The sequence below is a fragment of the Bactrocera latifrons genome, unplaced genomic scaffold (genome assembly GCF_001853355.1).
Source record: "Bactrocera latifrons isolate USDA-ARS-PBARC rearing strain unplaced genomic scaffold, ASM185335v1 scaffold_229, whole genome shotgun sequence".
In the NCBI taxonomy this organism is placed as follows: Eukaryota; Metazoa; Arthropoda; class Insecta; order Diptera; family Tephritidae; genus Bactrocera; species Bactrocera latifrons.
Window position 1 is genome coordinate 220,382 of NW_017535841.1, and position 13,045 is coordinate 233,426.

Sequence of the window (13,045 nt, forward strand, 5' to 3'; positions counted from 1 at the left end):
GCTGGTTACGCATAGTACTAATGTCTTTGGTTCATCTGTAGTAGATAGCATCGTGAATGTGAAGCAGCTTGTCCATTGTGAATTAAAACGAGAATGTTGTTTTATAATGAGTAGGGATAACTACAAGAATTTTTTGTTGTTTTATAATACGTCGTGATAACTGCAAGAATTGTTTGTGGTTTTGTAATATGTAGTGATAATTACAAGAATTGTTTTTCTGTAAATAACAAAATTTTTAATATTTTATAAAAACTTAATTATACTTAGACTAAAATAACAATATAGAACTTATCCTACCTGTAAATAATAAAAAAACAACATTCAATGTTAATTATTCGCTATTGTTTTTTGTCCCCTTTTTTTTTTAAATTAATTTTCTTATTCGAGTTACAACGATGTGTCCTCTAAGACTCGCAACGTTACACTGAATTCGCGTATGTGGCTCGTGGGTCACATCAGCCAGCGCGCAATATGCGCGACTTATGTGTTAATAATTTCTTACATATACAATATTAATCTCATTGATACCTTTTTGCAATAAATTAACTAACCATTTTTTACCTAACTACTCACTAAAAGGGTAATTATAATTAATTGAAATAATTTTGAAGTCAATATAAAGCACATAGAATCCCGTTCTACAATGTCTTTGGACGAAAAGAAAAATATCGCACGTATTTAAAATATCATCGATTCTAGCTTACGACCAGATGGAAAGGTTCTTTCAGTGGCGGAATACAAATGTTGTTTAGGCATCCTGGAGTCATACTTCAAGCAGATTCTCTTAATTCAAACGGACATCGAAAGATTGGATGCTGAGGACGGAGGACGTGCTGACCTGGAAGAACTTTACAAAACGACTAAATTGGTTATCCAATCGCAACTGGCAGAAGATAACAACGTTTCATTTTCGGATACAATTAGCGTGGTACAATCAAGTTCAAAACTTCCACCACTTAAGCTTCCTACGGTTGATGGCAAGTATTCGAATTATCAAAACTTTATCACATCGTTCAAACAAACAATTGATCACGAGTTCAATTTAACAAATATTGAAAAATTCAACCATTTTCGAAATTGTCTGCAAGGTCAAGCCTTCGAAACTGTAAATGCGTTTCAGGTTACATATGAAAACTACCCAAAGGCGTTAGAACGATTGAAGGTACGTTATGACAACAAAACACTAATTTTCTTGGAAGGAATAAATTCGCTATTTGATTTACCAGGAGTTGTGAAACCAAATGGCATTCAGCAAAGAAGTTTGATTGATAAAGCTTCTGGTTCTTTGATATCTCTGGGTGGTGACAGGCACATTTCTCAAGCAATGCTAATTTATCTAATATTGCAGAAATCTGATGATCAGACCAACAAAAGGTGGAAGGAGTCGCTAGATTTCAGAACGCTGCCGTCATGGGAAGATTTCATCGGAGTTTTGAAAAGGCACTGCTAGTATCTGGAGTCACTCGACAACCCGCATGGTAGTACTTCGACAGCTCAAGGTTTCAACAAACACTCCACTCCGAAATCAAGCTTTCAACCAAAAGGTTACACATTTTCCTACTCTACGATATCGTGACAATTCTGTTTTAACAACAACCCCAAGATTTTTAATTGTGAACGGTTTAAGTAGCTAAACATAACTCAACGTTTCGATCATGCAAAGAAAATTGGACTTTGCATGAATTGCTTATCAAAGGGACCTAAAGTAGCCAATTGTTCATCATCCCACAGGTGCAAAGTTTGTACACGGTGTTGTCGTAGTTTACTTCACCGTGGTTCACCTCCAGGCCAACGAACAGCTACTCAACTATTTCCTACACAGGAGGCAGCCATACATACACATATGAATAATTCATCGTTGGATAACGTAATCCTTGCAACAGTAAAAATTTTCGTTCGTGATTCAATGGTTAGCTATATATTGGGTACAGCGCTGCAAGATTCCTGTTCGCAAGTCAATTTCATCACAGATGATTTTTAGCAAAGGCTGCTGCTGCCAAGAAACAAATATAACATATAAATTCAAAGCATCGGTTTGTCATCAACAAATGTTAAATTCAAAACTTCAACTAACATCAAGTCGCAACTCACCGGTTTCGAGCTTCCATTAACTTTTTGTATTACATCGCACATTGCTTATCAACCAGATCCGGAAATCAACATTTCAACATGGAATATTCCAAGCAACATAGTACTCGCTGATGATGAATTTCATAGATCAAAGAAAATCGATATGTTGCTGGGTACGGAAACGTTCTTCAGTCTGCTATCTCTAGGTCAAATCCATATTGGGTCTAATTTACCTATCTTGCAAGAAACGCTCTTAGGTTGGATCGTTTCGGGACGCTATAATATCGGCAATATATCTAAACCATCTTATTTACTTTTAGCGAATGAATCTTTAGATGCAAAATTGGAAAGGTTGTTTAAATTGGAAGAAGTTTATACCATCCCAGAGCCTTGGATTCGTGAACAACAGATCATTTATACAATGCAATCGCGTCAAGATGACCTTGCGGCAGAATAGTTGTCGAGTCATACACTACGGCATTGCGACGATTCAATGCACAAGAACGTCGATTAGCTAAATCACCACAATTGACAGCACAGTACGTTGAATTTACGAACGATTACGAGAGCCTGGGTCATATGAGCATTGCAGAGAATCCAAATCTGAGCGAACCGCATTATTTTATACCACATCATTGCGTTCTTAAACCAACAAGTACAACAACAAAGCTTCGAGTCGTATTTCACGCCTCCTGTCGAACTACATCCCAAAAATCACTAAAAGATATTCTGATGGTTAGTCCTAAAATCCAAGGCGAACTTTTTATTCTTCTTCTTCGGTTCCGATTCAATAGGTTTGCAATCACGGAGATGATTCACGAAGATGATCGAAAGTTCCAATACATTCTGTGGAGGAGTTCACCGACTGAGGACATTCGGACTTACCAACTAAATACTGTAACGTATGGAATGGCTGCTGCACCATATCTTGCTAGACGGAGTTTGTTGTACCTAGCTGAACACCATTCAGAACAATTCCCAATTGGCGCAAAGATCGTGAAGTCATCATTTTACGGAGACGACTTACTGTGCGGTGCTGACAGTCTAAAGATAAACCAAGAGGTATCACAACTGTTAGAATTAGGAAAGTTTAAATTAACAAAGTGGCATTCTAATCATCATCGAATCAGAGAATACGACTCTTTAAAGGATCTAAACGTAGATTCGTCTATCACTAACGCTCTTGGACTAAAATGGAACCAAAATCTTGGTTGTTTTATTTTTTCATTTGAAGCAAAACTAGGACTCACTGGTCGTTTTACAAAACGTTCCATCCTTTCTGTTGCATCGTCACTTTACCACCCACTTCGTATTTTGGTTCCTGTTATTATAGCTTCAAAAATTTTGTTGCAAGAAATATGGCTACTAAAGCTGGATTGGGATGAATCTGTGCCACAGAACATTGAATGGGCTTTCTGAATTCCTTATCGGATCTTTTATTAATCAAGGTGCCTAGGTTTTGTTTTTCGGCAGATATGGAGTCTCTTCAGATATATGGATTTTGTGACGCATCGATTCGTGCATATGGCTGCGCAATTTATACTCGTTTTATCAACAAATCTGGCACTACTACTATTCGCTTACTCMCTGCTAAGTCCAGAGTTGCACCCATCAAAAAACAATCGTTACCAAAATTAGAACTTTGTGGCGCTCTTCTCCTTGCTCGTTTATTAACAAAAATCAAACCAACAATTTCTCATAAATCTTTTAATATTTTTCTTTGGACAGACTCACAAACAGTCTTACATTGGCTGAAGATGCATTCTGCAACACTTTTGACTTTTGTTGGCAATTGAATTTCGGAAATCCAGGACTTAACCAAAGGTGCTAATTTTAGACATGTACCAACTCATTGTAACCCGGCGGATGTTGCGTCTAGAGGATGTACCTTAAAGGAACTTGCTGATTCAATATGGTACACCGGACCGGGGTTTCTATACGAAAACTCAAATAAATGACCAAAGGAGAACTGCAATGATATCGACATGGAAGTTGTCGAAGAAGAGAAGCGAAAATCTGCATTTAAATCAATCGTTAGCACCAATTACATTTTGGAAATCGTGAATCAGCGAAGTAACTACTCTAGCAACCTTCGATTAATAGCTTCGATGTTCCGTTTCATCAATATTTGTCGACATAATACAAAACTTGACGAATCATCAACTCTCCCACCACAATAGTTGCATCACGCCTGACTTTTCATAATTTGCAATATTCAACATATACATTTTGCTAATGACATTCATCTTTTACAGAAAGGTCTCTCGACAAATGGTCCATTGCGTTATTTAAATCCGTTTTTAGTGTATACCGAAGAATTTCCAATACTCAAAGTTGGCGGTCGATTGGAATCAGCAAATATTCCAGAATAAAGGAAACACCCAATGATGTTGCCAAGCAAATGAGAATTCGTTATACACTACGCTCGCCACCTACATCGGAAACACTACCATGCAGGACCAAAGGCACTCGTAGCACTAATAAGACAGTTTTGGATAGTCAATGCACGCGATTTAGCAAGACGTATCATCAGATCGTGCACACATTGTATACGTTACAAGCAAAAGCTGATGAATCAGGTAATGGGACAGTTACCTGTCGAGCGATTGACTCAATTTCGCCCCTTTCCGCGTTGAGATATTGACTTCTGCGGACCAGTCAACGTATATTGGCGTATTCGAGGTAAAACACCTTATAAGTCGTACATAGAGATCTTTCACATCGAACTTGTRTCGGACCTAACCACGGATGCGTTCTTAGCATCATTGAAGCAAATGATTGGAAGGAGAGGGCTACCCTCAGACAACTTTTGCGACAACGCAACACATTTTGTGGGCGCTTGCAGCAAACTATCTGAACTAAAGTCATTTTTATTTAAAACCGAAAACAAAGATACAATGGTAAAATACTGTGCTAATGAATTTGTAAATTTTAATTTCGGCTAAGGGTCATCTCAACCGTACCTTYAAAAATGCAAGACTCACAGCTGAGGAACTAACAACAGTGCTGGTTGAGATAGGAGCCGTGTTAAATTCTTGGCCACTAACACCATTGTCATCGGATCCAAACGATTATAAAGCATTAACTCCGGGCCATTTTATTATTGGTAGCGCACTAAGGGCACTCCCAGAGCGAAGGTTGTCAGCTGAAATAAGTAGCTTAAACAGATGGAATCAAGTCACAAGCATTAAACAGACGTTTTGGAACAGGTGGTCAAATGATTATATCAACGAACTTCAAATACGATCAAAGTGGTATTCGGTACAGTCAAAAATCAACAACAACTCAATGGTTATCATCCATGAACATAACTTACCCCTACAAAAATGGCCTATTGGAATGGTTATAAACTGTATTCCAGGAAAGGATTCTAAACTACGTGTGATGGACATTCGAACAACGCAGGGAATCATTCGGCGAACAATTCACAAGCTAGCACTAGGAGTCATTCAACTCAATGCAGTTAACAATTGTATTTGCATTGTGTTTAACGATATGTTTCGCTCACGCAATTACACGTATGTTTGTTTCTGCACATTAGTTAATCCTATTAGCATGTAAGCAGCATATTACATTCTGCTGCATTCCCATTTTTACATTCCTCTTGAATAACTAAATTATATATGAAGAAGCATAGCGTTAAGTAGGTACTTAGTTTTATGAACTGTTAGAAGTACATAACATACATACACTGACTCACACTAAAAATGGGACACTCAAAAACTATTTGATTTTTTAACTTAAAATATAAATAGTAAGCAAGGTATGATAATTTTTTCAAAAATTCTTTTTTATTTCAAATAAGACATATATTTTTAAATGATATGAAGAAAAAAAAACCAAAGTATAATGTGAGTYAGTGTATATATGAATTAATACAAAGCGGAATTATGTACATATTTAGCAGTATCGAAATATTGTATAGAATATTATTTAAGGAGAAGAATTATGCAAATAAAGTTAGTCTAATACCTGACCACCTTACAGTGTCGTTACTCGTCCATTTGCTACAATTTCGCTGATACTTTTCGCTGTTTCGTAAATTTTCGCGGTTATAAAAAAAAGATTTATAGCCCTACAATATATATATATATATGTATATATTATATATAAAAGTAACATATGGACAAATAATATACTACTTTGTTTATTATTTTTCCACTATATCTCTCCTGAAATTTGACTCACCGTCTTAAGGTAAATTTAAGTCAGTCGGACGTCAACAATTAAGCTAAAGCATTCCATCAATAAATAATAAATTTTTTAATTTAAAATGAAATAACCTTATTTAATTTTACTGGCGCAGTCGGTAGGATCAGTGAAAGTGATCCTTTAAAAGAATATACTTGAATTTTTTGAAATTGTGAAAAATTAAAATATAAAAAGTGCGTTTATGTTGTGTAGCATGCAATTTTCCATTTAATACCTGGAAGCTGTGCCTACTATAGCTGTAAAGTTCAGTCAGCTCTGAGCAAGGAAGCTTAGGAAATAACCTCCACGTGGCAGTCGCTGCTTGCAGTTCTCAGTATTCGKTAAATATATGTTTCATAGCGTAGTTGACGATCTTTGTGAGTTGTTGTGGTGTGCGAGCATTATTAAAGCCATATCGTCATCAACACACAAAAAAAAGAGCTAGTGTCAATATTTGAATTTTTGAAACAACTATAACAATGACGGAAACGAAAGAGAAAAGAGAACGAACAGTGCAAAGCATAAACCTGATTGCTCTATTTGACAGCAACAAGAGTTACCTGGTTTCATATATTGACAGTTTAAAAACTGTAATGCCTCTTACATACATATATGTAATAGGAAAAACTTTTTTGTTTTCAATAAGTTGTAAGTACCCTTCGTTTATTGACGTTTTATGTATTGAAAAAAGAGCAACTTGCGAGTACGGAAATATTGAGATGCCTGTTAATTGATGAATTTGCAGATCCCACACCTAATACTACCGTACTATTGTATTATTAGTAAGTAACATAAAACACAGAGGCAGCGGTAACCAACTATGTGAAAAAATAAATGCAGAATGCCAATTTGGTTACAGACGTTAAATCAGATATTAGAATATTAAAAGTAGACATAACCTAATACAAGCGAGACAACAATTTAACAATTTACAGAAATAATATAAATAATCTTTATATACCTATAAAAATCACGTGTCACGTTGTTTGTTCGCGATGGACGCCTAAACTACTGAACCAATTTGATTGCACACCGTGTGCAATTCGATCCGTCTTTCAAGTTGGATCAAATTGCATCGTTTACATCTCCATTTATAATTGCTAATATTATATTATTGCAAATTATTTGTATTATATATTATTTGACAGTCAGAATTATTTGTTAGCTCAAGAAGATTCTAACAGATGGCGCTAATTATTGATTGGATTGAGTAAGTAWTCAACAGATGGCGCTATGTTAAAAATACAAACGTTTTATATAAACGAAAATTTAATAGCATAATCACTAATTATTATATTCAAATACAAAATAAATTTAGTTTACACCTCAGTTTCAGCAATACGTAATTATTATGCTATTAAATTTGTGTTTTAACATAGCGCCATCTATTGAAGACTTACTCAATCCAACCAAAAGTTAACGTCATTTGTTAGAATATCTTGGAGCTAACGGATAATTATGACTGTCAAATAATATACAAAGACCTCAACAACGCTYGAAGCAGAGTGGCACGACGCAACCGTGTTGAAAGAGCATTAAACTGCCAAATAAATTATGCACTGTTCTTGAGGAAAAAAATTAATTGATTCAGAGTATTTTTCCGAATATACAGAGTAATTACTTGAATCATAACTGGCTCAGTTCTCAGTTTCGGGCTATATTCCAAATACAACAGTTTTTACTAGGCGATCTGATGTACTTTAAATCACTCGATACTGTTCTTAATGAAAATGAAAGTGAAAGTTTTCCAATTGAATTTTGAAATTCACTAGATATACTCGGAATGCCACCACATAATCTTCGATTAAAGAATGATTCACCTAAGTTTCTCCTTCGTAATTTGAATTCACCTCCATTATTCAATGGTAGGAGTTTGGCTATCAAAAAGATAACCGGAAATATTCTTAAGAGCTTTCGTGCATTTTAAGAGAAAGTACACCATTGAATATTTCGAACTTCTCTGATGGTAATAAGGTATATTTCAAGCTATATTTTAAGATTTTTTTTTTGCAAAAATGTTGAACAATAACGGAGATATGTACTGTCTTCGGAGGTGCCAAAAAAAAGTGCCCCAACTGCTGGTATGATTCCGGTCGAATGAGTAGTTGAAAAAAAAAAAAAAACGTTCTTTAAAGATTATTAAACTTAAAGATATTTCCTATACAATGACCTACAGTCTTTGAAAATATAAAAAATTAAGAAACTGGCGTATTTTGTTGTCGTTTTTTAATGCCAAATTGACAATTTTTAACCAATCAAAAAGATCGTAAGTCATTGTATTCATGTAAATGTATTCAAAACTACGCAGTTTTAATTTGAAGTCGATCAATCAATTTCTCGTCGAGTTACGACGCTAACAACTTTGAGAAATGCCGTTTAGGAAAAACTGGTTTAAAGTTTGACTTATATATGTTTGCACCTCCGAGTGGTCGCTCTTTAGAACATTGCCATCCAAAAACTATTCAAGATACGCCCTTCCCCTTTATGAAAATAAGTTATCGAAAAAGCAAAAGAAATTGTTGTTTTTGAAAGTGTTACACTGGTATAGCCCCTTAAAGCAACCATATTACAATTTCCAGATCGTTTAGCTTTTGTAATGACGATTAATAAATCTAAAGGAAAAACAATGTCCATTTGTTGTTAAGATTTGGAAAATCCATGTTTTTCTCATAGGCAACTACATATATGTTGCATGTTCAGGTGCAGGAAAACCGTTGAATTTATTTGTGTTAGCTAAATACGGACTGACAAAAAATATTGTTCACCGGTTAGTGCTAAATTAAATTAAGATTAAAAGTATTGATAATTCAAAATATTGAATATTATTCTTAAATATTTAAAACTATTTGTTAAAAATTTAAATTAAAAAAATTATTTTTAGATAAATTTTTTGTAATAACTCTTTCCAAATTCAATAGTATGACAATTTTGTTCAATTGACCTTCCGTTTCAAATTCCAATCCAGTGGATTCTTACAACAGCTCAACCGTTTCCATCTTCGTTCGTACATAATAATTTCATTGTATTAAGGGGTCATTGTCCCCCGTGAAGAGTATACAACTGGCTAAATGAGCCTTAGTCGCCTGCCCCATATCACACCACACCTACACCCATCACTAACACGCCACACTCAGCTCCACATCACCACATCACCACACTCCACATCAACACCACCCACACGCGAGAGCCCAGGATCCACACACTCAAACACACACCACGCCACTCCACATAAAAAGGGTCAGCCTGTAGACAAGGCATGATGTTATTTAAACAAAGCCACAGCTGAGAGGTAGCACTGTAGAAACGTCAAGGGGAGTGCCGTGTTGAGTTTCTATTGGAATCCAAGATGGCCGACTTTTAACCGGAAAATGGTTGCATTGTGTTATTTTCTAAAAATGAATGGAAAAGTTGTCCCAAAAATATTGGTTATATATAAAACCGTAATAATATGCTACTAACAAATAAGCAACCATGCCGAATAGTGGGGTCCAGAATATGTTCATTCACAGCCATATTTATATTTTTGCCATCATAACGGAGGTTTGTGCAAGACAATTTGCCTGAATTTATTTCATGGAACAATCCTTTACTATGGCTTATTAGGTTATTTGAATCTGGAAGAAGTTCCCAAATTTCCATTGGGTCAGGTGCTGTTCCAATTTTATGATTTAAAAGATAAAAAAGCGATACGCGATGCTGCGAAGTACTCAAATATAGTTAACTTAGTTGGTCGTGAATTCTAGACAAAATTTTAAATTCAATGACGTGCTCGTATTGCATTGCTAGGTAAGCTAAAATTAAACTTTATTTCAAAAGATGTACCATGTGTTTTTAAATTTTTTTATAGAATCAGCAAAKAAGCTAGTTTAGAACGTTTGATTAATTTGTCTGCTTTAAAGGCTAGTCGCGAACCAAATAGCTTTGTGTTTGAGGGTCGCAACAACTTTTTGAAGAGCAAATGCTAAGGTGAATGTGCTGTTCGCGATGAATTCCCAGAGGCCAGCTGATATCTATGGTTCGGAAGATCGTTTCCTACGATACTACGCCCACATTTGGCGTCGCCAGTACCGTACCATGTCACTCTGGTTTGTGGGCGAACGTACTGTAAAACAACCGGTGTTTCTTTCTAATATGCTAAACACTCAACCCACCTTACAGACCAAAACGTTACCAGTTGAGCGAATTAATTGACTGGTTCCATCGTGTTAAGCGCAAAGATGAAAAATGGTGGGGATGCCGTCGTTAAAACATGCGTTGCGATCCTACCTTCCTATTGAAAGGCAAGTTCACTGAGCTTATCTGTCCTGGACAACCTAATGGTGAGCTACATATGGAACGTCCCGATCGCGAATGTATTATCGATGTCGTTTGGATGTACAACTGACCTCCATGGAAGAGCAGGTACCATGGAAGTTTCGACCRTATCGTGCTGCGCAATATTATGATGCCGAATTGGGATAGTGGGAGGAATCAGCTCCACCAAAAACGATAGAACATCAGGAAGAACTACGTATATTTGCATAAAACTACTATAATGGCAATAACGCTGAGAACAACAGCCAAACAATTATTAAACAATACTCATCAAAAGAAAGCTATTAAAAATTAAGGAATTTGAGTTGTATTTTAATTTGAGTCAAACAAGTTATTATCGACTAGGATAATTCCAAGTGGAATATATTTCGAACAATCGGTGTATTTGTATAAACAACGTCAAACTATTTCTTGCATAGAAATCGTATATTCACGTGTTAGTGTGTAAGTAAATGTTAGTACTTTTTAAAATATGAAAGTATACCCTTCTTCTACCGATTTTATAATTATAAGCCTAAATAAAATGTGTTTCCTATCAATAAAAAATGCGGAATGTGCCTAATAGCGAGAATATTCGAGTGTGCATTCCTATGGTAATATTTAATTAAGGACTTCAAAATGTTAAAATTAAATTATGTTAATAAGTTAGAACTCGGACAACCAACGAAAATTTTTTCAGGCAAACACCCGGATAAAGGACTTCAGACAAATTTTACATGTGTGCAAGACATAAAAATTTCACATGCTTGAAAGCGGTTGTGCTCGTCTGTTTATTAAAAATTTGTATTGAAAATACGTTCTTATCCTAATGAAAACACATTTAAGAACGTCTGACTGAGAATTAGCACAGAAATAAAATGGCTCTATTTGCCCCATTTTTCCAAATAAACATTTTGAAAACACACGGATATGACAGAAGAATCAAAATTCTCGCAAAATATTTTCTTTAATTTTTCGAGGACGTTTATAAAGTCTGTAGGTGGTTTGACCAGACTGCAGTCGTTATATTCTTTTTCCATAGAAAAAAGAAAACGAGAATCAGTTYCTTCTTCAAAATGAGGTATCGGACTTAAAAAACTATGAAATTTTAAAAGCTTTGAATACATATAGCCGCAAAAATAAACAAATTAATTTTTTTTCAGGAAAAAACTTTCGCTCAAATCAATTTCCGCGATTTCAATATTTTGAAGTGGTTCTAAGKGCGGTCTTGGCAAACTTTGAAAGGTTTGCCAAGAAATATCATTAATCAAAGCTGCAACTAACGCTTTGAAGGGCGCTAGAACTGAGAGCTTCCCATTCCTTCCTAGGCAAAATTCGTAATTTCCATGAACATGTACGGAGTAGTTCTCAAGTTCTCTGAAGTTATCTTAGGCGCACACCTAATACTTTCTTGAGCGTATTGCTTATGGAATTGAATTATAAACTAACTACTATCTTGCTATTTTACAAACAATTTCGCGCACTTTTTATGAGGAGAATCGTAAAAAAATACGATTTCCTCTCCATTCACTATAAAAAATGGCCTATCTTCTGTCACTCCTACAACCCGGCCAAAGCGCACAAAATTTTACCCTTGGTCATACACAAAATGGCAGGGGTGAAAACCTATTACCTAAAATGTGTCACAACTTCAAATACATAGTGTTTTAAAATATCTCATTTGCATGGTTTATGCACAAAAAAATAAGTAAGTTTTTGAGACCAAGAGAGAACCATAAGTGTTAAAGCACTTGAAGTAATTCTGGAGGTACGATTTTCATCACCCAAATAGGGCTGTAAATATCTATATGCTACAGGTCATATGGTTTTTAATTCCCTATCGTATCTATTACCGTGAAGATTACGGTTAGTATTAAACAAACTATTCCTCACACGTGCAGCAATATGTGGAGGCAATTCGCTACATAGCTCAACAATTTGCCTTTTCTCACTATTTTCAATAGACAAACTGTTTCTTTTTAGGGTTTCAATTTCTCTTTCCTTCTCTTCTAATTCCTTTTTTTTTTTAATCTTGCACCTCATTTTCTAAATTTGTATTTCTTTTTTTTAAGCTATCTATTTCGCTAACAAATTTTCTTTTCCTAGGTGTCATTTCACTTAGGTACGCATATGTTTGCGTTTTGCTATTTATCGCCCTATTATCTAAACTTCCTAAAAGTAAGGAATATGAGTGTTCTTCTTTTGTAATGAAGGGACACCTTCTCATGCCCTTCATGTGAACACGAAGTACAGTCTCCTACCTCGTCACCGAAAGTGTTGGAAATAGACTCTATAGGACCTAAAGTATTTACATTGTCCTGTTCGTCAGGTTCGCAAAAACTACCTTTAACTAATGTACCACAGTCCGAAACTATCACCACAGTTGGCATTAACAAATTTTTATAGGGGTGAAGCGAGAAATGCCTAGCGCAGGCATACAAATGTATTATTTAAATCGGATACACCAAGAAGGTGCATCCATTTCCTCCGC

The 13,045-nt window shown here is 35.4% G+C and overlaps 2 protein-coding genes across 13 annotated transcripts in view; both read left to right on the top strand.

Annotated features, from left to right (window-relative positions):
* Positions 1 to 13,045, top strand: part of LOC108968753 (voltage-dependent L-type calcium channel subunit beta-2) — a 393,950-nt gene that overhangs the window by 217,190 nt on the left and 163,715 nt on the right. The gene's annotated exons all lie outside the window — the stretch shown is intronic.
* Positions 4,479 to 5,775, top strand: LOC108968754. The gene is made up of 2 exons (XM_018932986.1): positions 4,479 to 4,649; positions 5,017 to 5,775. Exons 1-2 carry the CDS (start codon positions 4,641 to 4,643, stop codon positions 5,629 to 5,631), a joined length of 624 nt encoding a protein of 207 aa, XP_018788531.1. The 5' UTR covers positions 4,479 to 4,640; the 3' UTR covers positions 5,632 to 5,775.